Below are 14,592 nucleotides of genomic sequence, written 5' to 3' on the forward strand. Positions count from 1 at the left end.
CCGACAACTCCGACAATGCCTTACTATTCTTCATTAATTGTCGGTCAGTTCACCATGAACTGCAGTATGGTAGTAGAATACTTAGCTTAGTAAAATAAAATATCCTAGCCATTCTTGCTGGAAGTATCGTGCTGAACACTAATAAATGTAGTAACGTAGTACAATAAATTTAAGTTGTTTGTGAATCTAAATGTGTGTTCAGAATTTATGTTTGTGAAATAGTATCCAGTGTACTTGTTCCGATATACCGTGGTAGCATTCAAATGCTGCGATTATGGTTCAGTAAACCCTGGTCCTGGCTGCTACCATTCCTACACGCACGCAACGAAATCTGTAATCTAAAACACAACGTAGGGTGTGTGACAACATAAAATTTTGGTGCCGTGACCAGGATTTCCACATCGCAGACGGATCACGACAATTGTGTTATTCAGTTAATATCACACAATTGATTGACGCCATCATTGGCTATGTTTCAATACATCATTATCCATTAAACCAAGGACGCCATCACTGGAAACTCAAATTGAATGCAGCATATCCAGTGCCACCACCAACTTAAAGCAGTTTATTGTATGCAAGGCATTTTGAATTTTTATAGCAGGTAATTACCTGTCCAATATCTGCTGATAGTTCCACAGGTATGAGTTAGATACCTTTTCTATATTTGCACGCATATTTCTTCGCCGCCTGATTACTCCGGAGCCTTCACAAGTAGAGGAGCACCTTTCTATCATTCATAAACGGAACAAGGATATACCGAAGGTTGCATCTTACAGCATTTTTAATTTCAAGGCTCAATTTGCCTTGGAATAGGTGAGTACCATTCCAAGTGCAAATACCTTTTCTCGTTGGATCTACCGTGGTGCTTTTTGCAGAAATTTCAATCGACATTGACCTCCGTTCGCGTTTTATCATGAGTACTGCAGGAGAAATCAATCAACTGATCTCACGGAGAACATCGCTTCTAGCTAGTCTGGGTCGGGCAGAGAACTTTCTGGCCGAGTTCGACTCACAGCGGGATCAAATACAGCTACATGTGCGTCTTGAGCGGCTGGAAAAATTGTGGGACGATCTCGAAAGTACACAAGATCAGTTGGAAGAGATAGAGACAACTGATGAAGGTAGGAAAATGCAGGAGAAAATTCGGGCTAATTTTGAACCTCGACTCTTCATAATAAAGGCAAATTTAGCTTCCAAGCTTTCTTCGTTAGTCACTGATGCTCGTCCACCTCAACCAACGTACACAAACTCCACTCTCTCTGGCATAAAATTACCGACAATAACGCTCCCTGAATTTGATGGGGATTACATGCAATGGCTTACGTTTCATGATACCTTCTTGGCATTAATACATTCCAATTCTGAAGTTCCACCAATTCAAAAATTTCACTATCTGAAAGCAGCTGTCAAAGGAGAGGCTGCTCTGTCTATTGAGTCCATTGCTATTAGCTCTGCAAACTACGAATTAGCTTGGCAAACATTAAAAGATCGATACGCAAATGAGTACCTTTTGAAGAAACGACATTTGCAAGCTCTGTTTGATATTCAAGGAATTAAAAGGGAAACGGCAGCTACGCTCCACGGATTGGTGGATGAATTTGATCGTCATGTCAAAACATTGCATCAGCTAGGTGAACCAACAAATGCTTGGAGCACTATACTTGAACACCTGTTATGCACACGCTTACCTGACGATTCGCTAAAGGCTTGGGAAGATCATGCATCGAAAACAGATAATCCAGATTACGAAAGCTTGATTGTGTTCCTGCAACGTAGAACTCGTGTCCTCGAATCTATATCGGTGAACCATAACACTGCATCCACAAGTTTCAATACATCCGGCCAATCAACGAGAAAACTTCCGCATCTTCGCTTGTCATCATACACCTCTACAACGGATTCGAACAATCAATGTCCAGCATGTGATCAACCACATCCATTGATAAGGTGTCCAAAATTCTACCGTTTTTCTGCTACTGAGCGACAGCAGCTGGTCATGTCGAAGCGACTTTGTCACAACTGTTTACGTAGAGATCACATTGCTCGCAACTGCTCTTCGAACTTCAACTGCAAACATTGCAACCGTCGTCATCACACGCTTCTGCATTCTGCAAACAATGCCCTTGTGGCTAGTAATGTAACCGACATTTCGTACGGCCTAGCGCCACCCGAAACTAGTCAATTTAGAGAGTTAGAGGAAATTCAAAGTCAAACTTCGGTCGCTGCCACCAAGAGTTTGCCAAGTTTCGAAACAAGTGTATCACTCCAGCAACCTTTCGAAAATGTTTTCCTACTCACCGCCGTAGTACAAATTGTTGACGCATATGGACAAGAACATCTAGCGCGTGCTCTTTTAGATAGTGCTTCACAGCCAAACCTTATGACAGATCGCATGGCAAGAATTTTAAATTTGAAACGAAACAACGTGAATATAACCGTACAAGGCGCAGGCCAACTTTCCCAAGTAATCCGGGAGTCAGTTTTTGCAGAAGTAAGGTCAAGAAAAGAAGGCTTCTCTTGTGGAATTGATTTTCTTGTGATGGATCATGTCACCGCTGATTTGCCAGCGCATCATGTAGAAACAACTGGTTGGAAGATTCCTACTGATCTTTTTCTCGCAGACCCTTCTTTCAACAAATGTCAACCGATTGATCTCGTCCTAGGAGCTAAGCATTTTTATTCCTTCTTCCCTGGTGCAGCTCGAATTCACTTGAAGGAAAAGCTACCATTGTTGATAGACAGCGTTTTTGGTTGGATTGTAGCAGGTTCAGATTGTTCTGCTTCGCCATCGCTACACTCCACAGTCTCGAGTTATAGCGTCGTAGCGGTAGCAGCCTCTTTAGAGCAAAGCATCGAGCGTTTCTGGAAAACTGAAGAGTTAGTCGTTAAAGATAACTATTCCATTGAAGAAAGACAATGTGAGACACTATATCAATCTACTGTAACGAGAAACAACGATGGGCGCTATATGGTTCGTCTTCCTAAGCGACCAGACTTTGAAATCATGCTAGGTGAATCAAAGCAAAATGCCTTTCGACGATTCGAACTTTTGGAAAAAAAATTGGAACGAAATCCAGAAATTAAGAAAGAATATCACGAATTTATGCGTGAGTATATCTCTCTTGGTCATATGAAACTAGTCAAGAGTAGCGACGAAAATAATAAGCATTTTTACCTGCCTCACCATCCGGTTATAAAAGAGACAAGCTCAACAACTAAACTACGAGTCGTGTTCGACGGATCAGCCAAATGTTCCACTGGATTTTCGCTTAATGACTCTCTTTGTGTGGGACCTGTTATCCAAGATGAGTTGATCACGCTTGTACTGCGCTTCCGAAAACACCAGATTGCTCTTGTTGCTGACATCGCCAAGATGTATCGACAAATACTGGTGCATCCGGATGACACCCGCTTCCAACGAATTTATTGGCGATTTTCTACCCAAGCTCCAATACAACCTTATGAACTCCAAACGGTAACATACGGGTTAGCACCGTCTTCCTTCCTCGCCACAAGAACTCTTGTACAACTAGCAACTGATGAAGGGAAATCGTATCCTCTAGGAGGTCCAGCATTACGTAATAATTTTTATATGGACGATTTTATCGGTGGTGCTGAAACTATAGAAAAGGCTATCCAATTACGAAAAGAATTAACGGAATTGCTTGCTAAAGGAGGATTTGTGCTACGCAAATGGTCATCCAATCGACTGGAGGTACTGCAAGGACTAGATAAAGACGCCATTGGGACTCAATCCGCTTTGCATTTTCATCCAAATGAAACTATAAAAACATTGGGTATAAGCTGGGAACCCGAGAACGACTTTCTGCGATTTTCATCTCACGTATATGAAACCGATCAGCCAACCACAAAACGATCAATATTATCATCAATTGCAAAACTGTTCGACCCATTAGGACTCATTGCTCCCATCATCGTCAAAGCTAAAATTATGATGCAAGAGTTGTGGTTACTCACCTGTGAATGGGACGAACCTGTACCTGAATCCATGAGCGAAAGGTGGAGGAAATATTATAAACAACTACCCCGCATTTCCGACTATCAAGTAGACCGATACGCTTTTCTTCCTAATTCAGTGATTCAACTTCACACGTTCGCCGATGCATCTGAATCTGCATACGGTGCATGTACTTACGCTCGCTCTGAGGACAATAAAGGTAAAGTGAAGGTGCAGTTGCTAGCCTCCAAATCCAGAGTAGCCCCGTTAAAACGACTTAGTTTGGCCCGACTAGAACTATGCGCAGCAGTTCTCGCTGCCCACTTGCACAACTGCATAAAAACCGCTATTGATCTCGACGTGACTAAATCCTACTTTTGGTCGGATTCAGCTGTTACTCTACAGTGGCTGCAATCACCTCCTAATATCTGGAAAACATTTGTAGCCAACCGAGTTTCGGAGATCCAGCACTTCACACACGGTGATCATTGGAATCATGTATCTGGGAAAGAGAATCCTGCTGACTTAGTGTCACGAGGAATGCTGGTAGAAGATTTTCTTAAAAGCCGATTGTGGACTCACGGACCATGCTGGTTGTCACTTCCACCAAATGAGTGGCCGATTTCTAACCCGCCGAATGTAGCTGAAAACCAATTGGAAATGAGAAATATTGTTGCGACCATACAAACTTCACCGTCTGTTCATCCTTGGTTCTTACGCTGGTCTTCATATAACCGACTTCTTCATGTAATCAGCTACTGTATCCGGTTCGTAAATAATGTTCGCGCAAAGTCTCGGACTGATCGATCACCATCCAAACCAAATTGCCTGTCACTTACCGTTCCTGAGTTGCTGAAAGCAAAAGCTTTACTAATTTGCCTCGCTCAACATGATTCATTCCGTGCCGAAATAGATAGTTTGATGAAAAATATGCCAATACCAAAAAAGTCCAGTATGCGTAAAATGAGCCCCTTCCTGGATTCAGAGAGAGTGTTGAGAGTGGGTGGACGTTTGAACATGTCAGACTTGCCTTTTCAAGCCAAGCATCCAGCCATATTACCTGCCTTTCACCCATTAACACGATTGTTAGCACAACACTTCCACATCAAAACCCTTCATGGCGGCGGGCGTTTGCTTCTAACCGCAATGAGAGAAGAGTACTGGCCACTACAAGGCCGTAGACTCGCCCGGAGTACTGTCCGTAACTGCTTCCGTTGTACCCGTCTAAACCCTATACCTCTTGAACAACAAATTGGCCAGCTGCCTGCCCAGAGAATAATGTCAAGTAGACCATTTAACGTTACCGGAATAGATTACGCCGGACCGCTGTACCTGAAACCCACGCACAGACGCGCTGCCCCTGCAAAGGCTTATATATGCGTCTTTATATGCTTCACCACGAAAGCGGTTCACCTTGAACTGGTTGGAGATTTGTCAACCCAAGCATTTATCGGTTGTCTGCGAAGATTTGTTGCCAGACGCGGTCGCCCGTCTCACTTGCATTCGGATAATGGTAAGAATTTTGTCGGCGCAAAGAACCAACTAAAGGAATTGTTTTACTTGCTACAAAATGCGGAAGAACAACAAAGAATTAGTTCCGCCTGTGCCGATGAAAACATCACCTGGCATCTTATTCCCCCTAGGGCGCCGAACTTTGGCGGTTTGTGGGAAGCGGCAGTGAAGGTTGCGAAAAAACACTTATTTCGCCAACTTGGATCCACCCGTATTTCCTTCGAGAATATGTGTACGGTGCTCACGCAAATTGAGTCTCAAATGAACTCTCGACCGCTATTGCCGATGACTGAAGAGCCAGATGACTTAGCTGCGCTCACTCCTGCTCACTTCCTAATCGGAACTTCGATGAATACACTGCCCGACCCAGATCTCAGCCACCTACCGATGAATAAACTCGATCAATACCAAAGTCTCCAACTGCATACACAAAAGTTTTGGAAACACTGGCAACGAGAATATCTTCAAGAACTTCAAAAAGATACCAAATGCCGTGGACGTAACAATCAAATTATACCTGGTAAACTAGTTATACTCATCGATGACCTGCAACCTCCAATTCGCTGGCCTTTGGCTCGCATAGTGTCAACTCATCCCGGCTCCGATGGAATCACTAGAGTCGTTTCGCTGCAGACCGCAAGAGGACTTATTACACGACCTGTCTCTAAAATATGCCTGCTGCCATATGCTATGGAAACTCCTGTGGCAGATTCGTTCAACTGCATCAGCAACATGGTTTTAGATAGATAGAAGCGAGCTTTGAATGTCCTTCAGACAGACAAGTAAACAAGAGATTGTTGTTTGTTTTTATTGAATGTAACTATTCAAGGCGACGGGTATGGTTGATCGTATTAGTTCTAAGTGTAGATTGTTGGTAGCAATCCGACAACTCCGACAATGCCTTACTATTCTTCATTAATTGTCGGTCAGTTCACCATGAACTGCAGTATGGTAGTAGAATACTTAGCTTAGTAAAATAAAATATCCTAGCCATTCTTGCTGGAAGTATCGTGCTGAACACTAATGAATGTAGTAACGTAGTACAATAAATTTAAGTTGTTTGTGAATCTAAATGTGTGTTCAGAATTTATGTTTGTGAAATAGTATCCAGTGTACTTGTTCCGATATACCGTGGTAGCATTCAAATGCTGCGATTATGGTTCAGTAAACCCTGGTCCTGACTGCTACCATTCCTACACGCACGCAACGAAATCTGTAATCTAAAACACAACGTAGGGTGTGTGACAACAGCCTATTCTCAGACAGTCAAGCGTCACTTAAAGCTCTGAACGCTTTTAAATGCTCTTGAAAAATTGTCTGGGAATGCATTTTCCTTTTACGGCAACTAAGTCAGATAAGTTCTGTTCAACTGTACTGGATTCCTGGCCACTGTGGTATAGAGGGAAATGAGCATGCAGATGAACCAGCCAGGTACAAAACCATACTGTGGAATCTCTGACTGTGTGTTGAAGAGTGAGCTGAAGAAATGGGAAGACCGGGAAGTGACGGCCAATTGGATAGCTGTACAACTTAACCAGTCAAAAAAAAATTATCACGCCGAGAATTAAAATTACTCAACAATTGCTGAGTCTTAATAAGAAAGCTTTCAGCACATTCACTGATCTCATAACAGGACACTGTCCGAGTAAATACCATCTCAAAAACATAGGTTTGGTACAAGATGATATTTGTCGCTTTTGTAATGCCAAAAGCGAAACCTCGGAACATCTACTCTGCAATTGTGGAACTCTAACAAGACGCAGACTTCATCACCTTGATAAGGCTATTCTGGAGCCCAAGGAGGTTTGGTTTGTACCGCCGATCAGGTTTATAAACTTCAACAGACAGATTATTCCTGATTGGCACCTATCTCGCTATAGCTTTCAGTCTACTTCTTCATCAATAAGCAGTAGATAAGCTTGAAGCGTAGTAGAATAAATGGGGCATATAACAATAGTTCAAAATAATGGACGCATTGATTCATACCCAACATAAGATAAAAAAGGTACTATTCACGGTGTACTAGTAACAAGGTAACAAGCCATGGTATTGCGTTACCATAGTAGAGCAGGGTGTCTTTTTCTAGAAACTTTTGGGCAAAAAACGGATTTCACGAGTAAAATAATAAACGTATTTAACTACAGAAAAGGTTTATTCGCGTGTTACTACATCGAGTGATTGCTATATTTGAATTTGAATGATGAGAGAGAACAATGACACATGGGTGATGGTTGTTCCGTGCTATCAGGTAGTCCGACTCAAGGTAGTTGGAGCGGTGGAAGGTGATATCACAACACTCCTCCTCAACTGGAGCAGCTTCAACGATCCATCGGACAGTGATTCAGACCCAATAGACCGGAAAGTCTCTTAAATTTCGTAGTCCCCAGTGGCTTGGTGAAAATGTCAGCCACCATGATTCCGTAGGGCAATAGCTGATCTGCAGTACTCTTTTGTCGCACAGTTCCTTGATGGATCGCTCTTTTGTCTCTACATGCTTTGAGCGACGTGATGTTCGTTCGTTTTGCACAAATTGGATGCAAAACTGATTGTCCTCCATGATGATGGTTGGGCAATCCAAATTCTCTCCAAGATCTGCCAAAAGTCTTCTTAACCATACAGCCTCCTGACTGGCCTCTCCGAGGGCCACGTATTCCGACTCCATAGAGGAAAGCGTTACGCAATTCTGCAATCTGCTTGCCCACGATACTGCTCCTCCTGCGTAAATAAATACGAACCCTGAAGTAGAACGACGAGTTGACAAGTCGCCGGCCCAGTCGGCATCGGAATATCCAACAAGACCTGTATCGTCGCCGAAATCCAGCCGCATGTGTTTGGTCGCCTCCAAAAATCGAAGCACTCTTTTGGCTGCTGTCCAATCGGCCATAGTTGGAGCACAAACCTTCCTTCCGAGAATCGAAGCACTTACAGCTATATCGGGTCGAGCACAGACGGCTATATATAACAATGCCCCGACGAGACTTCGGTATTCCTTGTTATCAGGAAATGTTGCGCTTGTATCGCTGGTCGACGCAAATCCCGTATCCATGGGACTCTTCGAGGCTTTGGCATCTTGAAGTCCAAAACGAGACACAATCTTCTCTATATATCCCGCCAATGAAATGCTGTAGCGCCCGTTACAGCGATGAATTTCCATTCCCAGGAATAAACTCGGTTCTCCCAAATCTGTGATGTCAAATTCTTGCTTCAGAGCATCGCTCACAAGATCGATCTTAGTTAAATCGCTGCTTCCGATGAGGATATCATCTACGTAGACTAGCAAGTAGATGTTGATCCCATTAGCTATCTTCACGTACAGACATTTATCCGAATCGCTTTGCTTGAATCCCAGGTGTAACAACACAGCATGCAGCCGTTGATTCCAGCATCTGGCCGACTGCTTGAGGCCAATGCTACGGTTCAGTTTGCAGACGAAGTCCTCCTTTCCGCTCTCTGGGAATCCTGGTGGCTGCCTCATATACAACTCCTCCCTTACGTCACCGTACAGGTATACGGTCTTCACATCTAAATGACGCAGAATGAGATTCCGCCGTGATGCTACTGCCAGAAAGGTGCGCAACGTTGCTTGTGTAGTGACCGGAGCAAAAATTTCGTTGTAGTCCTCACCGTACTGTTGTGCAAAACCTTGCGCGACGAGTCGTGCTTTATGCTTCACCACTTTCCCGTTGGCATCCCGCTTAATTTTATATATCCACTTGCTTCCAATGGGTTTCTTACCATCCGGTAACCGCACCAGGTCCCAGGTGTTATTTTCAACATGAGATTTCAGCTCCTCCTGCGTCGCTTGGAACCATTCCGACTTCTCAGAACACGACAAGGTTCCCTCAAGTTTCGTGGTTCTTCTGTTTCAGCTTTAGCGTAGTTGATCTCTTCCACCAGCCGCTGCGCCGGAACACCTTTCGTTGACCGCGCAGAACGACGAAGAAAATCCTCCGCCCGAAACCCCTCGAACACTTCACCATCGGAAGCACTGTCATATTCGCCAGAGTAATCCAATTGTTCTTCCACTTCAACCGGCAAATTGTCTACCGCCGCCGGTAAATGCTTGAACGATACGATGATTTCCTTTGGAGCTGCTACCACACCAGAAACAGATCCTCCTTCCTGCTGACCTTCAGCAACCAGCTCAAGGAAATGTGCGTCCCTGCTGATTGTCACCCGGTTCGTGGCTGGATCCAAGAATCTATACGCCTTCCGGCCCTCTGAGTAGCCCACGAAGATTAATTTCCTGGCTTTGTAATCAAGCTTCCGCCGTTTCTCATCCGGCACATGAACGTAGGCCGCTGATCCGAACACACGAAGAAAAGAATAGTTCGGCTTCTTGCCCCACCAAATTTCGTATGGCGTGACACTAACCGCCGACGTTGGAAGAAGATTCTGAAGGAAATTGGCTGTGGACACTGCTTCTCCCCAATACTGCTTGGCTAATCCTGCCTCAGACAAGAGATATCGCATCATTTCGCCCAGAGTGCGATTCTTCCTCTCGGCAGTACCGTTCTGTTGAGGACTGTACGGAGCTCTCTGCTGCAATAAAATTCCCTTCTCCGTCAGGAATTTCTTCAGACGAACACAAGAATACTCGCCCCCACCATCAGCACGAATTACTTTGGGTGATTTACCAAACTGAGTCTGCATCATATTGGTATATTCCACTATCTTCTCAGTTGCTTCCGACTTGCTGATCAACAAATACAACACACAGTAACGACTGAAATCGTCCACCATGGTCATAAAGTAACGCTTCCCACTTGGCGTCGCTTCTTCCAGTGGTCCACACAGGTCGGTGTGGATTAAATCTCCCACCGCACTAGACCTTGATTCCGAGGCTTTTGGGAACGACGAACGGGCCATTTTCCCCTCACAGCATACTCCACATTTCGATTCGATAACACACTCACGCAAGTCCAAACCAACGCCTAGATCGTTCTGCACAATCTTCTTCACAGCCTGGTAGTCTCTGTGGCCTAGGCGTCTATGCCACACGTGGAAGCAGTTACTATTATGTCCGCTTTCCGCCAACAGCGCTCGCTGTACACCAGGTTTTAGGTGATAAAGATTACCACTACGAAGTCCCGTAATTAAAACTTTACCATCTTTGTTTATTTGACAACCATTCTTTTCGAAAATAACGCTGCATCCCTCATCACATAGTTTGCTCACTGAGAGTAGGCTTCCCGTCAGCGCAGGAACGTGGTATACCTGCTTCAACTTGACGACGACGTCCTTTCCATCTCCGTTTGTCGAATGGAATTTTGTGGAACCAAACCCTGCTGCATAGATCTTCTTTCCATCGGCCAGGCCGATGCTCGTGGTTGTCGGACTTACTTCCTCCAGAATGGATGCGTTGCTAGTCATATGAGAGGTGGCCCCTGAGTCAAGGAACCATAACGTAGAACCACCTTCCGGTACAGGTCCAGCCGTCAAACACACCTCATCCGCTTCTTGTTTGTCTCCTGCAACAACTAAATGCGCCTTCTGATTAGAAGATCTACTCGCAGCTTTGTTTTCCTCAGTCTTCTTTGCTTGTCGATCGTATTCCAGTTTGCGGCAGTCGCGCCGGAAATGTCCTTCCTTGCCGCAATAGTGGCAAACCTTTTCCTTCCTCTTTTCGGACTGTTTTGGCTTCATTCCAACCTTAAACGCTTGCTCCGCATCTCCGCACGAACTTCCTTTTTCTACTCGCTTTCTCCACTCGTCTAGTAGCTTCCCTTTGCAAACTCCAAGTTCAAGTCGTCCTCTGGTCGGCTTTCCAAGGCGGTTATCAACCCATCGTATGACTCGTGCAGGCTGGATAAAATAATTGCCACCAGCCAATAGTCCTTCAGTGGATCGCCCATACTCGAAAGACGATTCGAGAGCTGAGTGATTTCGGCGAGATGTTCAGCCATATTCCCATGCTCTGGCAGCTGCAACCGGATAAGTTTCCGCAAGACATGAATTTTTGATGAAAGCGTCGAACGAGCGTGATGTTTTCGCAACGCCTCCCACATTTCGCGTGCTGTTGTTGAACGGATGACGTGGCAAGTTTGGCTATCCTCAATGGACAACCCGATCAGAGCACGCGCCTTACCGTCGTTGGTAATCCAGGCAGCATCAGGCTCAGCGGGCTTCTCCTTCTTGACAACGTCCTTCAATCCTTCCTTCGTCAGTAACAGGTCAACACGAAATTTCCAGATTTCATAATTGAAATCGTTTAGCTTCTGCAACGAAAAATTCATATCCGCCATTTTCCTCTTGCAATCAGCCAAGGAAAAAATTCACGTGGTTTCACAATTTTCTCGAACACGAATACAACTCGATTTCTATCGACGAGAATACTTTCCGGCCGCGCGACACTGGGCCCATAACCTTTTGGGCAAAAAAAGGATTTCACGAGTAAAATAATAAACGTATTTAACTACAGAAAAGGTTTATTCGCGTGTTACTACATCGAGTGATTGCTATATTTTAATTTGAATGATGAGAGAGAACAATGACACAAGGGTGATGGTTGTTCCGTGCTATCAGGTAGTCCGACTCAAGGTAGTTGGAGCGGTGGAAGGTGATATCATAACAGAAACGACCAGCGGATTAATAGAGCGAACGCCTTGGTTCCGATAAAACTTTGACAGGCCTCTAGGTTCGTTCAAAATTGGCTGACCATGTAGGCTCAGATGTAACATCCCTGACTAATGCTGATCTAGCTCTGAAAATTGTACCCCATGAAGGACATGGCAGATGATTTTGAAACTCATCTGATCATGTTGTATATCCTACGAAACTGGTGAATGGCAGAATGGCATCATCGAAATGCATACTGCTCATCAAAAAATATGAGCTTGAGCTTGAGCTTGGGTAGACTGTACAATTCGTAGTTGCTCTCCGTGATTGACCTGAACCAACCAAATTGCACAAAGAACACATAGAATGACGCTTGGGACTAGCAAATCATTCTCGTTGTTCAATTTTCGACGCCGGCCACGTCCTTACAGTCACCAGGGGAAGGGAAGGAATGTTAGTATAATATTCGCCGCCCGAAGGCCAGAAGGGTCGCCTCTATAGCGTGGTTCCCTAGCGTTTATCATGGAAAGAATAGTTGTTAGTGGGAATGGTTAAAAATCAGGATTCACTGCGGTAAGTGATGTGATTCTAAAATTTGAAATTTGAAAATTTTTAAATTTTTAAATATTTAAATTTTAGAATTTTTAGATATTAAAATTTTTAAGTTTTCAGATTTTCAGATTTAAATTTTTTATTCTTAGATTGTTAGAATTTTGATTATTTTTGTTTTTTTTTTTTAATTTTTGTAATTAGATTTTAACACGTTAACCCCGACTCTTTCCTGCTGTGCCCTCCAATCAGCGCGCATCAAGATCCCCCCTAGGGTCCAACGCTGGGCTCTACACAACGACGGAGAGCTTTATTTGGGAAACCTGAGAAGGTAACCGAGAGCTCGTATAAAACCAATCGACTTGGCGATATATTCCGTTATTTATCACGTGTTCGCTTTGTAAAACGTCAATCACGACAACGGAGAGTTATCTTTAGGAAACCTGAGAAGGTAACCGAGACAACTTCCCCAACTTACCAACCTAGCAAGACAACCGGGAGAATTACTATTCTTCACGATATCTCAAAAACACGTAAAAATAATAATTAAAACGCTTGTAATGATAATGTAGATCACCATATAACTTCCTTGGTCAAGTATATTCGGTACAAATCTCGATATCGAACTAACGCTAGCGATCGTGCGAAGGAGCGCTTTGAAAACAGCGGAAAAATATCTAGATCTTCCGAGAAGACGAGTCGTGCGTTCAATTAAATGACAATATTAGCTGATCAATTTGATGAATAAATTTTGATATCCTATCTGCGACGTAATATTTATGATTTCATGATTTCCCACCTAAAATCATATAATTAAGCTAAATAGAACTCGTGCAAACCAGAAAAACACACGATTCGGATTTTATTTATCGTGATTCGTTATTTAACGTCTGGAATTCTGGATCGTAAGGGTATCATTTCGACATATACATTCGCACGATGAAAGAAAAAAAAATAGCGACACGAAACTGAACTCATGAAGAACTCAAGCATAATTTAAGAGAAAGAGAGAGAAAAGAATAGATGCACTTAGCTTTGTAGAATCCATCTTCACTGCCGTAAAGCTGATTCTCATTCACCGCTCTCCGCTCCCGCTCCGATTTTCGCTCGGAAAACTGCTCCGCACTATACACGCATACAATCTAGCACTTCGGTGCATTAAATTTGAAAATTTAAACAAAGGTCAACAAACGAACGGATCCAGGTTTTGCGTTTCAGTGTCCTGTTTCGAAAGCGTTCATTTCTTCAAACTCACAATGCTGAAAATACACTTTCAAACGAGCGCTTCAAACTTTTCACAAAATTTCAGTCCTTTTTTTGGCTTCACACTACCGACGCTTCTGGGAAAAAAAGAAAAAGGTTCGGAGCGACCAAACATCACGTCTGTACTTGTTGACTGCTCTCGTCAGTCTCCATACTGCTCATCAAAAAATATGCGGGTTAAAATATTTTTTTCGAATACCTTCAAAAGGACCGGAATGAGGCCAATTGGCCGATAGCTCTTCGAAAAAAAAATCTTTTCTGTGTTTTAGGGATCAACTTTGCTAACTTCCAACACGAGGGGAAGTAGCCAAGTGATAGACATCTGTTGAAGACAAAAGCCATAGTTTCATATAAGTTGTCACTAGGATGTTTCAACTGAATTACAAATTGTATATACTACCGAAACCCGTGGCCTTCATATTCTTCAACGAGCGTATAACCAACATTTCCTCTTCAACCGAAATAACTTCATTCTCGCATGGACCAGAATGGATATTGTTAATAGCCGTTACAGTATCATTCACACTGGTTTATAGAAAAAAAAAGATTGCCAATAGCATTAGCCTTTTCGGCAAATGTTATCAAACGTTCTGTATTGTTGGATTGAATGAGACGAGGAATATGATTAGACTTGGTCTTGACGGTTTTAGCATGCCTCCAAAAAGCCTTTTTGTTTCGGAGATCAATCAATCTTGGTTAGCTGCCTATACTGTCGTTTCCTCTCACGAATACCATTACGTTGGTACTAT

At 43.5% G+C, this 14,592-nt stretch overlaps 1 protein-coding gene across 1 annotated transcript; it reads left to right on the forward strand.

Moving 5' to 3' along the window:
- Positions 1-6,474, forward strand: LOC129773635 (uncharacterized). The gene is made up of 2 exons (XM_055777280.1): positions 1-816; positions 879-6,474. The coding sequence occupies exon 2, from the start codon at positions 917-919 to the stop codon at positions 6,221-6,223; it is 5,307 nt and encodes a 1,768-aa protein (XP_055633255.1). The 5' UTR covers positions 1-816; positions 879-916; the 3' UTR covers positions 6,224-6,474.
- The last annotated feature ends 8,118 nt before the right edge of the window (positions 6,475-14,592 follow it).

The sequence above is a fragment of the Toxorhynchites rutilus genome, chromosome 3 (genome assembly GCF_029784135.1).
Source record: "Toxorhynchites rutilus septentrionalis strain SRP chromosome 3, ASM2978413v1, whole genome shotgun sequence".
NCBI classification, from domain to species: domain Eukaryota; kingdom Metazoa; phylum Arthropoda; class Insecta; order Diptera; family Culicidae; genus Toxorhynchites; species Toxorhynchites rutilus.

What these genes read in the sequence shown, in the direction of transcription:
- LOC129773635 (XM_055777280.1), top strand. Translation starts at nt 917, where the DNA reads ATGAGTACTGCAGGAGAAATCAATCAACTGATCTCACGGAGAACATCG.